The sequence below is a fragment of the Hemitrygon akajei genome, chromosome 2, assembly GCF_048418815.1.
Source record: "Hemitrygon akajei chromosome 2, sHemAka1.3, whole genome shotgun sequence".
Taxonomy (NCBI): domain Eukaryota; kingdom Metazoa; phylum Chordata; class Chondrichthyes; order Myliobatiformes; family Dasyatidae; genus Hemitrygon; species Hemitrygon akajei.
The window spans coordinates 144,655,026-144,670,168 of NC_133125.1; the positions used below are offsets into that span (position 1 = coordinate 144,655,026).

At 40.7% G+C, this 15,143-nt stretch overlaps 1 protein-coding gene across 10 annotated transcripts in view; it reads left to right on the top strand.

The window, feature by feature from the left end:
* The window catches only part of LOC140716400 (rho guanine nucleotide exchange factor 7-like), a 73,230-nt gene that overhangs the window by 18,082 nt on the left and 40,005 nt on the right, over positions 1-15,143 (top strand). For 7 of the 10 annotated variants that reach the window (XM_073029152.1, XM_073029117.1, XM_073029133.1 and 4 more), the window contains exons 4-7: positions 3,097-3,230; positions 6,695-6,896; positions 8,845-8,910; positions 10,131-10,219. In XM_073029152.1, the coding sequence (XP_072885253.1) occupies positions 3,097-3,230; positions 6,695-6,896; positions 8,845-8,910; positions 10,131-10,219 (491 nt within the window). The remainder of the gene's footprint in view (positions 1-3,096; positions 3,231-6,694; positions 6,897-8,844; positions 8,911-10,130; positions 10,220-15,143) is intronic. The other 3 variants (XM_073029168.1, XM_073029110.1, XM_073029126.1) reach the window with 1 other exon arrangement.

Consider the following 15,143-nt stretch of genomic DNA (forward strand, 5'->3'; position numbering starts at 1 on the left):
AAGCTGTTGTTAATGCATTCACACAGTAACACCAATGATCAAGGGTAACTTTATTTACCCTTTACATTTACAAGTATTAGGAATTTGCTATGGTGTTGACACAACATGGAACAACAAACAACAACATTCAACAATTATGAAGAATTGTATAAAATATAAAGGTAGTGGTTGAAGTATGGATATGGAATAAAATGTGCAGAAGTACCAGCATCTTTTACAATGTAAGTAGCATTATAAAAACTGGTTAAAGTGCTTATAGTGCAGTGTCAGGAGTAATAGATAGAGGGGGGTGGGGGGCTAACTGGAATGGTTGATCAGGTTAACTGCCTGAGGGAAGAAATTTTTTAAGGTGACATGAAGTTCGTAGCATTTTCCAGACACCCTGTAGCACTTTTCGGAAGGGAGATTTTGGAAAAGGCGGTTTGCAGAGTGGGTAGTGTCTGCAGTGTTTTTTCCTGCCTGCTTCTTTGTCCTGGACACACACATCCTGCAGGGATGGTAGACTGAGTCTAATCAGATTGATCAGATCAAACCTGGTCTTTGCAGGAGAAGTACAGTTGGGGAGAGTTGAGAGCAGACACAATCTAACCTTGTACTAGAACACCATCCACTTGCATTTACTCGTTTACCTTTGCCAAATGCAGTAACTTGGATTTCAGGTTTATGAAAGCTGAACCACTTTGGCAAACAGTTCAATTCCTGGAATAGTTCCCAGAGTAATCCAAAAATGATTTAACACATTGCAGTCTGGAACTGCTTACAGGACGCCCTAGTGTAGAAATGAGGATCTGTTTTTCTGAAAGTGTTGGACCAGTGTGTGTTGACAGTGTCCATTGAATGATTTTTAAATGGATCTGTACAATGTATAAATTTACTTTTTCACATTAAATTAGGTTTAAGAAGGTGAACTCTGACAGTGGAGTTGCTTTAAGTTGATTCTCACGCACCTGAAATTCTACCTTATTTTAACGCACAGCTCGGTGGATCAGATTTCTCATCAAAGGCACTAAATAATATCACAGTTCTCCTACATTGGAAGGCTTGCTCACCCAGTTGCACATAATAGAGGTTGGAAAAGCTTCTGCAGCTGTGTTCTTTCAAGCTGGCCATTCACCTTAGTGTCACTCTGTCCTGCTGGTGGATCTGGTACCATTCCCATTTCCTCTTCTTTTGTCATAGTTATATAACACAGAAGTAGGCCATTTTAAGCTGACCATTTGACCTTTGGCACTTTAAGAAAATTATGGACTTCAACCTTAAAGTTCTGTCAATATCTCTTAGTGCCTGACCATTTATTGTATACGTCCTACCCCTATCTGACTTTCCAAAATGCATCTTGCACTTGTCAGGATTAAATTCCCTCTGCCACTGCTCTGCCCACCTTTCCATCCAATCTTCATCGTGATGTAAGCTTGGACTTCTTTCTTGTTATCCATGCCAGTAACTTTCACGTCATCCACACATTTGCTAATCTTACCTCCTGCATCTGTTTGTGATATAAATGATTTGGAAGAAGGTGTAAGTAGGTTGATTAGCAAGTTTGCAGGCAGCATAAAATTTGACAAGCTTGTGGCTAGTGGGGAAGGTTTTCAAAGAATTCTGCAGGATGTAGGTGGGCCAGAATGCGAATATGGGCAGAGAAATGGCAGATAGAGTTTAATCTGGACAAGTGTGGGTGTTACACTTTGGGTATTCAAATGCAAGAGGAAGATGTACAGTAAAAGGCATGACCCTTGGGTACATAGATGTACTGAAGGATCTTGGGATACAAATTCATAGTTTCCTGGAAGTGGTAACACAAGTGGATAGGTGATTTTGAAAAAAGGCATATGATATACTTACTTTTATTGGTTGGGATGTGATGTATAGAGTTGGGAAGGATGTGGAGGCTTTGGAGATGGTACAAACGAGGTTCAGCAGGATATTACCTGGATTAGAGAGTATTAGGTACAAGGAGAGGCTGGACAAATTCAGATTGTTTTCTCTGAAATGTTGGATGCTGAAGGGTGACCTGATAGAAGTTTATAAAATTGGGAGAGTAAATGGTGTCTGGAGTTTGTCTGAATCCCAATCTCCAAGGCAACTGTAGTTGAAAGCAGCCAAATGTTTACAGGAAATCCATCATCATAGGTTTTGTTTTGCTGTTGAAGTGAAGATATTGAAATGAGTATGGGCAGAGCAGCTGCTCCATCCTGGCTAGTACAGAAATGATGAGTTGAGAACTGTCCTCTGCATTAGATATAATCTCACTGTCACTGAAATACTGACCAGCAACAACTTTGTTTATATTACATCTAAATCAAGTGAACTGTCTTAGTTTCCTCACTGAAATGTAACCACATGAATGTGGCACTGAGCCACACAATGAATTACTGCAGCAGGAATAATGTGGATTTAACTCAATGTTTTAAAGAGGGAAAGTTTGATGGTTCTGGGGCTGTACTTGCTGAAGATTAGGAGGAGGAGGAGGAGGGATCTCACTATGACCCACTGAATATTGAAAAACCTAGACAGAGTGAAATACTGAGGATTTTTCCAGTACTGGAAGAAACTAAGATGAGAGGGCAGAGCCTCAGTAGAAAGTTATCGTTTTAGAACAGATAAGGAGAAATTTATTCAGCCAAGATAGTGTATCTGTGGAATTCATTGCTACAGGCAGCTGTGGAGGCCAAGCATTTGGTATATTTAAAGTTATTGATTTAGAAACATGTCAAAAGTTAAGAGGAGAAGGTAGGGGAATGGGATCGAGAAGAAAAATAAATCAGCCATGATTGAATAGCAGAGCAGACTCGATAGGCTCTGAATGGCCTAATTCTGCTCCTATGTCTTATGGTCTTGTTATACCGATTGACATTCTTTTAAATAGTAGCTTCATTATTAGGAATCATTCTCCTTGAGTCTTAAGCCTTCTGCGAAGCGTTAGGTCTGGGAGCCAATCCAGACGTCTTTTAAAATGTGCTCAGGAAGTTGCAAATGTTCATTGATTGAAGTCAATTCTAAAATAATGTTATCTGTAAAACAGATAAATCTTATTTTTAAAAAAATGTTTAAATAATTATTCAAATTTTGTGCAACTATTGGATTTGTCTTCCACAGATATTGGTGTTGGAAGTGACTCGGTATGTGCACGTCACCAATCCCATCAAATAAAGTCAGCTGATTCTTTCACTGGAGCCCACTTGTCACTTGGAAGAACTTCCAAAAATTTTCCCGGAAAGTATCGAAGTTTAGTGAGTGAAATTTGAATGTTTGATGTGTTGGGGTGTGGGGATGGGGAAAGGCTACGGGCAGGAGGAGCGAAGTTACATAAGTGTGATTTAGAGTAAATGATTGAAGAAAAATTCAGAAATCCAACTGTTTTGATCACTTTCTTGTGTTTGTGAAATTTGGTGTTTTGCATCAGTGGTACAGTGCAAAGACACAAAATTACAAAATGGTGTAAAGAAAGCTATAATGAGATAGTGTTCATGGACCATTAAGGAATTTGATAGTGGAGGGGAAGAGCTGTTTATGAATCATTTACTGTGGGTCTTCAGGCTCCTGTATATCCACCTGATGGTCATGATGAGAAGAGGGCTTGTTTTGGATGGTGAGTGTCCTTAATGATGACACTTGAGGCACTGCCTCTTGAAGATGTCTTTGATGTTGGGGAGGCTTGGAGCTGGCTAATTCTGCAACCTTCTGCAGCCTCTTGTGATCCAGCTCATTGGAGCCTCCATATCAGGCAATGATATGTCTCCAATGTACATCTATAGAAATCTGTCAGAGTCTCTAGTAACATAAGAAGTCTCAAACTCCTAATGCAGTAGAACTGCTGGTGTGCTTGTTAGGATCTCCAGTGGCAGGTAGCTTCCCTGATGTCACTGAGTGCAGGCTGTGGTTCCAGAGGTTGGCCTCTTGTGATGGGATTCCTGCTTTGTACAGTACCACTGTTGCTTCTTGGGCTGATCCCCATGTGCCAGCAAGGAATTCTATTTAACAGATAGCAATTGTATCCACACGTGCTTGGGCAGAGCTCTACTGAGGTAAAGAACTTTGTTTTAGAGAGTCATAGCAGCATTACAGTGCAAAAACAGGCCTTTTGGGTCATCTAGTCTGCTGCCCTGGTTTTCAGTCTAGTTCCATCTGGACCACAGCCCTCCATAACTTTCTCATCCATATACCTATCCAGTTTCTCTTAAATGTTACAGTGTACTACTGGCAGCTCATTCCACATTTGCACCACTCTGAGGAAAGTAGCTCCCACTTAGATTTCAAATAAATTTCACCTTTCATCCTCAACCTATGACCTCTAGATCTAATCTCAGCTAATCTAAGGTGGAAAAGCCTGCATACATTCACCCTATCTATAGTTCTCAATTTTGTATGCCTCTGTAAGATCTCCCCTTATTCTCCTGTACTCCAGTCCCAACCTATTCAACCTTTCCCTCTCACTCAGGTCCTCAAGTCCTTGCAACTTTTTTTAAGCTTATTGATACCTTTCCTGAAGGTGGTGATCAGATAGGAACTGAACACAATACTCTAAATGTGGTCTTACCATTGTCTTATGCAACTTCAATATAACATCACAACTTCTGTACTCAATGCTCTGAATTATGAAATCAATATGGCAAAATCTCTCTTTACTACCCTATTTGCTGGCAATTCCACTTTCAAGGAATTATGGATCTGGATTTCCAGGTCCTTTTGTTATATCGCACACATTCAGGGCAGGCCTTACCCTGGATTGTTTTGCCAACATGCCTCTATTAATTCCATATGTCATTTTTCAGCCCACGAGTCCTGCTGGTCCAGATCACTTTGCAAGCTTTGATCGCCTTCCTCACTGCCTATTATGCCCCTAATCATGGTGTCTTCTGCAAAGGCACTGATCCAGTTTACCAGATTATCAACTAAATAATTAAAACAGTATAGAATAATATAGAATAAACAACAATGGGCCCAGCATCGATCCCTGGCTCACCACTAGTCAGAGAGGCACCTGTCTATTTGGTTTCTCCCACTAAGCCAACGTTGAATCCAGTTAACCATTTCATACTGAATGCCGAGTGCCATCACCTTCTGAACCAGCCTCCCACGTCACAAACAAGAGAAAATCTGCAGATGCTGGAAGTCCAAGCAACATGCACAAAATGCTGGAGGAACTCAGCAGGCCAGGCAGCATCTCTGGAAAAGTCTTATAAACGGGTTGACATTTTTTTAAAATAGTAAATCTTTCAAGGACTAGGTACAGGGGACTGAAGACACACTCTTAATGTTTCAGCAACAGCTTCTTCCCTTCTACCATCAGATTTCTGAACGAGTAATGAATCCACGTAGATGACCACTTTTTTTTGTTTGCTCTCTTTTTGCTGTACTTAATTTTATATAAATTTATAATAATTTATAGTTTATGATGTATTCCAATGTACTGTTACCACAAAACAACAAATTAGTCATGATATTAATATCAGGATATTAACCTAGTCATGATTTTAAATGATTCTGTGACCTCCTTGAAAAGCACTATAAGATTGGTTGGACATGACTTGCAATGCAAAAGCTACATTGACTATCCCTAATTGGGTCCTACTTCTACATATATTGATGTATCTTGTCCCTTGGTGTAATCTTCCAGTAGTTTACCTGTGACTAATGTTATTGGCCTATAAATTGTTCTTAGAGCCACCCTAAACAATGAAGCAAATTAGCTATCCTTCAGCACCTCATCCATGGCTAAGGACATTTTTAAGTTTCTCTGCAATTTCTGCACTAACTACCTTCAGGGTCTGAGGGGATACCTCTTCAGCCTCTGGAGAATTTTCCAACCTAATTTGCCTAAAGACAGCAAGCACATCCTCTTCTATAATCTGCATACGGTCCATGATCTCACTACCCTTTTTTCTTATGTCTGGATGGCTTATTTCCTTGAAGTTGGGAGGAATTTTTGAAGACCTTAGTGTCCGCAAAGGATTTGGCTCAGAGCCTTCATCTCTGGAGGCTGCAGAGCAGCAGAAAGGGCACCAAGACCTACAAAACAAGGAACAAAAGGACGGTATGGTGAAAGCAAGTGCAATGTCGATGAAATAGTGGTTGTTTCAGGTGCAAGGCCAAGATTCAAGGAGTTAGCTGGTTAGAAGAACAGATCCTTCAGCCCAACTTGTTCATCCTTACCAAGTTGCCTGCCTATGTTTGGCCCATATCCCTCTAAAACCTTCCTATAGAGGTACCTCTCTAACTGTCATCTCGACCCCTTCCTGTGATGGAGATTCTCACTTGTAAGGTTCTGAAAACCATAAATTACAGAAAATAAGATTTGGTATTTTAATTCTTTTGCCAAATTTCTCCAGAAAATGCCAATCTGGAACTTGTTTGCACTTCTCTTTCAATCAATATTGGCCAGATTTTCAAAACCCATTAATACAGAACATTTATCAATTGTGCATTTTTGGCCATTGACAGTTCTGTGAATGAAAATGCCTACTCTATCAAGTCCTTCATTCTCTGAGCCATTATTAAATCTGCTTTAAGAACAATCATGCTTCTCTTTCTCCATATCACTGAGAACAGTAAACCACTGCACCTTCTCCTATACCTTGTCAGCAGAATTGGCCACAGTGCATATCATTTGTTTATAAAGATTTGTATTTTAACTTTTATTGCAAATATCCCAGTGAAAGAGTGAATGTTGATTTAAATTATTTTTTTTTGGAAGGACATGACAGATAACAGCAAACATCATATGGTGGTGAAAGCAAAATTCAATTTCTATCAGACCAATGAGGATGAACTCTGCTTTAACAAGGGCGATATCATCCATGTGACCAGAATTGAGGAAGGGGGCTGGTGGGAAGGAACACTCAATGGCAAAAATGGATGGTTTCCTAGCAACTATGTGAGAGAAATCAAATTGAATGGTAAGTTAAAAAAAGTATTTGTATTACTTAGATAGCTCAAAAGATAATGGAAGACGTATCACTTGTGGAATAAATTTGTGACAGAGTTGGGACAGAGACTACAGAATTCTATAGTTTCAGGCCTGATCTTGGAATTAGCTTGTTCAAAGCAAACTTCTGCATAGCCAAGCATTTCATTGTGTATGTCGATATAGTCATAAAGTGATGATTAATAGGGCTTGTTGAAACTTTTTTAATGCCATTATTACATAAAAGAGCACACAGAATTATGTTAGTGCAAGTTACCTTTGTCAGCTTTGATATGCTGGTTCACCTGCTGGCAGTAGTTTGATACAACTTCCTAGCCATGTTTGAGCACTGCTGCGAGTCACACGTGTAAGTTGCTCCATCAGTAGCTTACACAATTCCAGAAGTTGGCTCACCTCCAAGACAGTTAAGGAGGCATATGCAATATTGGCTTTTCCACTGAAGCCCACATGTGAAGGATATTATTTTTTAATCTCTAAAGTATTGTAGTGTTGCTTCTTGGAGCAATTGTGTTCCAAAGGCACCGAAGAGGTCTTCCTACCATGGTGGAATGAATTATCCAGCAGTGATTTCATCCACATTACAATCTGTTACATTGGAACTGGTTCCCCTGGGTCTCAGCAGCAAGGGGGTACCAAATCTAAATCCCAACAGTTCTAAAGCACTGCAGGTGCTGGAAGCATGAACAGAGATAGAATAGTTGAACATACAGGTCATCCATGGAGAGGGAAATGGTTATCTCAAGCTGATGACCATTTGTGAGGACTGGAATAATCATTTTAAGATGAGGTGAGGGTGGAGATGGATGGATAGGATAAAGGAATTTATCTTTGATAGGGTGAGGTCAGAATTGACAATGGTGTTGATGCCGACTTCTGGTTAGCAAGGGACATTGGAGAGAGAGAAGAAACAACGTACATCTAAACACCATGAAATGCAGAGCTGCAGGAAACAGTGGGCTGGACGTGGTAACAGAGGGAAAAACTGAGTCAGTATTACAAGTGAATAAGCTACAGCAGAACTCACAGCACAAGTATGTTCCTGGAGTGATTAAATTCAATATTGAGTGGAAGACTGCAGTCTGCGCAGGTGGCAGGTGAGATTATGTTCTCCAATCTTGCATCATATCTCACAGTAGTATGCTAGTATAGTAGTATATTAGAACACACAGGTGACTGTAGTAGGGTGGAGAATTAAAGTGGGAGACAGTGAAAGCTCGGGTGTCCTGTGACTGGACATTGGTGTGCCACATGGTGGTTAACCAGGCTGTGTTTGGATTCCCTCCTGAAGGTGACCAAGCAGTTCTTGCCATATTCTGTAACTTCTCCATCACCTCCACTCACTCCCTTCACATGAATTGTGAGGTGAAGTCAAACAAGGGTAGGACGTGTACAGTAATTATTAGGGGACTTTGGAATGTTGATAAGCAGAGGGGTCTTGGAGATTTAAATCAATAATTCTATGAAAGTGGTAACACAGGTGGATAGGGTGATTTAAGAAGACACACATTTACTTTACCCTTCTCACTTTAAAGCTATGCCCTCTAGTCCTCTAGTATTCAACTTTTCTATCTGGGGAAAAGATATTCTGTAACCTATCTATACCAGTAAATAATTTTATAAATATCTATCACGTTTCCATTCTGCCTCCGTTCCAGAGGAAGCAACTCAAATTTATCCAATCTCTCTTTATAGCACATGCCCTCTAATCCAGGCTGTAACCTGGTAAGCCTCATCCGAAGTCTCTCCAAAGCCTTGACATCTTTTCTGCATTGAGCAACCAGATCTTCACACAGGTGCAGCGTAACCAAAGTTCAGTACAACTGCAATATTACTTCCTGATTCTTGTAGACTGTGGCTGACAATGAGGGCAGCATGACACATGCTTTTACTGATCTGTCTGCTTGTGTTGCCGCTTTCAGGACTTGGATCCCACTCCAAGATCCCTCTGTGCTGGTCCTTACCTTCTACCCCTTCTGCCGGACAGAGTAAGGATGAACTGCTTCTATATCGATCGGTCTCTATATCCAACAGATCTCCTTTGCAATTTCTGTCGCACTCAACCCAATTTCTGCCAGGCAGCTGATCATTCACAGGTTTTGCATCCATTTGTTGTCTTCCCGTTCCCCCAATTTCCACCCTACACATTTTGAACCAGATGTCATCTTCAACAGCTTGTCACCACGGCAAACCTAACCTCAGCCACTCAGATGTTCCCCATTGTCCTCTCCCATCCTTCCCCACCCTCTCTCTCACCTGAAGCTAATCTCACTTTCTCAGATCTGTCCAAGTTTTGTTTCTTTTGTCAATGAGTAAGTGCCTACTCTGTCCTTGACTCTTGATTCTGCGGACAGCAGTAAACAGAGCCATTAGGATGCTGGATTTTATTGACAAATTAGTGGAGTTTAGATTTCAGTCAGGAGGTCACAGCCAGTATGCTAAGTGTGGATCCACTCAGCATCCATTGGTTTGGACAGTGTAGGGGTCTGCAGCAAAGCTGGTTGGCTGTTTTGTACGATTAGCTGTCCTAACAGAGGCTCTTCAGTCCAGTCTGTAACAGCAACACCTGCTATGGGAAGAGTTGCAGAGGTCATACCATTATCACAAGTGTTTGCAGGTATTACTGGGAGATGTTGGCTCGTGTTTGTCGATGTTTGAAGACAATCTGAACTCTGTTCCCTGTTCTCACAAATGTGAATGCAAAGATCAGATTAAAGGACATTTATCATCTTTGCTTTCTGTGGGAATATATTGTGAGACAGTTTTATGGTGCGTTTACGCACACAGTAGTAATTCATTGGATATAAAACATTCTGTGATGTCCTGAAGCAATGGTTTCTTTAGCTTCAAGCTCATCTTCCCTACAAAAAATTAAAGGCATCCTTGCAATGAGGCCTGTTTAGCTATGAAACTGGTGAAGAGAGAGTGTTTCTGTCACCCTACAATGTCTGTCCCACTCCTACCTTGCTCCTCTTCACCCTCATCCCAGTACTGATTTCTGCAATGGTCTTCACAACAATGACCTTTGGAGACTGATTCATCTCCAACTTGCCATTTGTACTAATATAAAAATTAATGAATTGTTATTGTTTTTAAATAATAATGCCCTATTTAGGGAGTTTATTTTCCAGACACCTATTGATGTTGTGTGATGATCACGATGAAGAATTTCGTGATTTAAACACTTGACAATTGGTTCATTCCGCAGAAAAACCAGCCTCTCCAAAGTCAGCAACTTTGAAAAGTTCACCTAAAGGATTTGAAACACCTCCTGTTAGTAAAAGCTACTACAATGTGGTGAGTGAGACTTGGTGTTTATGTTGAGTTGGATTTGACTGAAGCTTCCTGCAAAATAGTTTTGCCATTTTAACATATTCCTAAAGTGAGATGTTTTAAAAGCTCGTTATTTTTCAGCTTGGTGGAAAAAATTGAATTGCATATAGGTATCTTTGGCTTAGTAGTGTACAGTGGCTGAATTTACAAAACACTGAATAAACAGGATCCTAGAACTCCTGTCAAGTCTTTGTGGTAATTTTTAATTGGAAAGGAGCCAAGCAAAATGAGTTGGTTAAGCAGTAGGCAAGGAATTTGCCTGATTAATTTTGGCAAATATTTGGGAATATGATTTAAAATTAATTTGTGCTTTTGAAGGCAATTTTATTTGTTTGACTTTCATAAGCTGTTAATATGAACAATTACATAACTAGTGTAGTGCCCAGCCCCGTGATTCATGTCAGGCTGCAAAGTGTTTAACTCTGACTTACCCAAGAGCCTGACAAGTATTACAAGATCAGTTAGTCGCAATACTGGTCTCCCAGAACTTCTGATATGGGTTGGAGATCCATTTGGACAGGTAATATCACTACCTTATTAGCGAGAAGTCAGCTGCTCCTTTAAGATTATTCTGATGGTTTAAGTTAAAAACCCTGTGTGTGTTTGGTGGTCACCTTCTGTGAACCTACCTGCAAACTCGCTGCGCTCAGTTCAGAAAACCTACCAGTAAGCTAACAGGAACAAGGTGAGATGATGTATTCAAAGAATCAAAGAGAAATTATGAAATTTCAGTTTTTAATTGGCTTGATTTGAAAACTTGATGATGGAGAAATCTTTTTTGACTGGCTAAAGTGCCCTTCTAAAATTTTCGAGTGCAAAGGGATGGAGGGAGATTGGAAGACAAAATACTCTTGTACAAGGTGTGTTGAAAGGCAATGAATTATTAAAGATGCCCCACTTTCTGAAATATTAAGTGAAAATTTTTTCATTTAATTTAACAAAAAGGCAAAAATTATCCTCTGCATACATAATCTGATGGCAAGAAATGCAGAAAAGTAAATGTTTCATTGATGGTTTAAAATTTTGACAGCTATTAGAGAATGTCAGAACTTCAAAAAAAAATTGTAATACTCTGTGGAATAGATTCCCATGAAAAGAAATTTCAGTAACTGGATGGTTATCAATCTAGAATAAGCCTAGCTAAAGTGGCAAAATAAAAGTTTGGTGAAAAGTATGTGCGGTTGGGAGACTGTAGGTCTGACACGGTGGTCAGCAGCACAGGGGCGCCGCAGGGAACCGTACTCTCTCCGGTCCTGTTCACCCTGTACACATAAGACTTCCAATATAACTCAGAGTCCTGCCATGTGCAGAAGTTCGCTGATGACACGGCCATAGTGGGGTGTGTCAGGAATGGACAGGAGGAGGAGTATAGGAAACTGATACAGGACTTTGTGATATGGTGCAACTCAAACTACCTGCGTCTCAATATCACCAAGACCAAGGAGATGGTGGTGGACTTTAGGAGATCTAGGCCCCATATGGAGCCAGTGATCATTAATGGAGAACGTGTGGAGCAGGTTAAGACCTACAAGTATCTGGGAGTACAGTTAGACGAGAAGCTTGACTGGACTGCCAACACAGATGCCTTGTGCAGGAAGGCACAGAGTCGAATGTACTTCCTAAGAAGGTTGGCGTCATTCAATGTCTGTAGTGAGATGCTGAAGATGTTCTATAGGTCAGTTGTGGAGAGCGCCCTTTTCTTTGTGGTGGCGTGTTGGGGAGGAAGCATTAAGAAGAGGGACGCCTCACGTCTTAATAAGCTGGTAAGGAAGGCGGGTTCTGTCGTGGGCAAAGTACTGGAGAGTTTAACATCGGTAGCTGAGCGAAGGGCGCTGAGTAGGCTACGGTCAATTATGGATAACTCTGAACATCCTCTACATAGCACCATCCAGAGACAGAGAAGCAGTTTCAGTGACAGGTTACTATCGATGCAATGCTCCTCAGACAGGATGAAGAGGTCAATACTCCCCAATGCCATTAGGCTTTACAATTCTACCGCCAGGACTTAAGAACTTTTTAAAAGCTATTATTAATGCTTTTTGAGACGGTGATTTAGATGCATATCATATTTTTTTACTGAGTTAAGTATTGTATGTAATTAGTTTTGCTACAACAAGTGTATGGGACATTGGAAAAAAAAGTTGAATTTCCCCATGGGGATGAATAAAGTATCTATCTATCTATAAGGAACTGGAGGAGATTAAAACTGAACATAAACAGTTTTAATTTAAAGATTAGCTTTATTTATCACGTGTACATTGGAACATGCAGTAAAATGTGTCATTTGTATCAAATCAAATCAAATCAGTAAGGATAGTGATGATCAACCTGCAAGTGTCACCACGCTTCTGGTGCCAACAGAGCACACCCACAACTCACCAATCCTAGCTGTATGCCTTTGGAATGTGGGAGGAAACCGGAACACCCGGAGGAAACCCACACGGTGACAGGGAGAAGGTACAAACCCCTTACAGACAGCAGCGGGAAGCTAACCCCAATCGTACAGCTGATGCTGTAAAACATTGTGCTAGGAATATTCAATGTATAAAACAGTGAATATTTTAATGTTAATTATGAGATGCTGCTTGAATGAAAAGACTGTTTTTTAAGAATCTACAGTAATATAAGCTATTATTTCTGCCCTGATTATGCAGCTGAGAAACACAAAAACACTGCCCTTACTCCCTGAACTTTAAATAAAGAAGCCGTAATTGATTTGTTTGCTGGAAGACAGGAAGTGTATTGTTAGCAAACTGCATATGCATTAACGTTTTCTTGATAAAAGCTATCAGTATCTTGTTAATTACATCTGGGTCGAATTAAAGCACACTTCACATGTCTGGCTCTGAAATAATTAGGGTTGTCAATCTGCCTTTCCTGCAGAAAACACTTACGTCCATCAAATGTTGTGAGCTTCAAAAACATATTCTAAAAAAAATCCTTTAGCAACATAATGAAATAATAGCCAAAAACTTGCATTTTCAGTTAGCATGATAAATCATCCTCAGGCTTTTCAGTGTGGTGTCTTCAGATGAACCCAGCTGCAGGAGGAGGCATTGGGACAACTGATGAAAAGTTAGCTTATTTAGACAGGTTTTAAGCACTGCTTTAAAGGAGAAGACAAGAATTTTTGAAAGTCAACTCTGGAGCTTGGGCAGTTTAAAGGCAAGGTCCCTCGTGGTGGAATAATAGAAATCAGTGATAATTAGGTGCTAGGATTATAGGGTTGTGGAGGTACCTGTAGATTAAAGGGATGGTGAGGATTGTTTTGATAGAACCACTAATTTCATATAGCTGTATATTTTGTCATTGTAACTCTACAGAAAATAAGGAGGAACAATTGTAGATATTGGGAATGCCTGATGATTCAAAGTGCTGGAAATAATCTACAGAAACTAAACTGACAAAGTTTATTTTTGTGTATTTCCAATTTTATTGAAAATTTTTGGTGTAGAAGGTGATGGAGCTGTACACAGTGTACAGCTTGAAGAGCAATGGCACAGGAAAGAGCAGATGGGCTGTAGATTGCCACACCAAGTGGCTGGGCACTCTGGTTGCCTGTGCCTGCAGCAGCCAGCAAAAATGCTGCGCCCCGGGACATTGTGAGCCCGTGGTGCCCTGATGCTGATCTGCATGACCCCCTCTCAGTGTGGCAAAAAGCCAAGGGAATCAGTTTACATAAGCTGCCGGAAATCGTTGCACAAGAAGCACGTTGTGGATGTGGCGCAGGTTGCATTCAGAGACAGGAACTCTGGGCTCAAGCCCTATTCTGAAAACTCGAACACAGCTCCAGACTGGCACAGTGGGGCAATACTGTGGGAGAGGCAGTGCCGAGGGAGCGCCACACAGTGTGAGTGGCGATGCTGAAGGAGCCCCGCACAGAATGTCATCAGAGATAAATCTCAGCATACAGAGGCTGATCAGTTCATGTCTGTGCAGACCAGCACTGTCTTGCTCATGGCAATAATGCACGGCTACAGTAGCACAGGTTTATTGTGGTAGTGGGGGAGGTAGGGTATATTTGTTTATATCAATCCAAGTGATCAGGACTTTGTCCCTAGTTCAAACTGAGTTTCAAGCTGTATTTATGGGTGAGCACCTTGAGAAATAAGTAAGTTTAGACCTGGAGTTTCTAGAATGTTTCTCTGTGGATATCTCTTCAGCCTGTTGGTAACTTGCTTGTTAATAGAGATTGATTATTTGGATTAGTTACAATTCAATTACTGTCATATCCTACAACTATCAGAATGATAGATGATGTGCTCAATGGACCTCCCCATGCGCTAGTGTCATCAGCACACACTTCCAGATACAAGATCCCACTTCATTTCCCAAAAGGTCAATGTTGACACTGCTAGACAATGGACACTGGTGCATGGGAAGATTTGCAGTAGTTGTACTGACCTGTACCCGTCAGTGCAGTCAGTTGCTATCACTGATCAGTGACTGGGTTACAACTCCACGGGGAAGACTGCTGCACCATTGGTTTATATCCAGTTGGATTTTATAAGCATAAAAAGGGACTCATTCTTCTGCTGGAACTCAAACTACAGACACTCTCCAGAATTAATCCCAAGCATCCTTCCAAAGGCAGGTAAACTGTTCCATGTGCAGCGTGCCCAGTCTTTTGTGGCGATGATTGCATTTGTGTGGTACTCAGTGACTTCATTCATAAAGCTCTGGATGTGAAGTGCTACAGGTGTGAATGGTTATTTATTAGTCTTTCCTCTAAAGACTTAAGTATTTCTTCCTTTTCACTCTGTAATGTTTTACCATTTGTTTTTTTCCCTAAAATTTATCACCTTGGGTTTAATTTGCTAGTCTGTGAAGTTGCCTATGAAGGAACCTTAAGTTCCATCGTGCCCTCTTCACAATTAATAATGCTGTA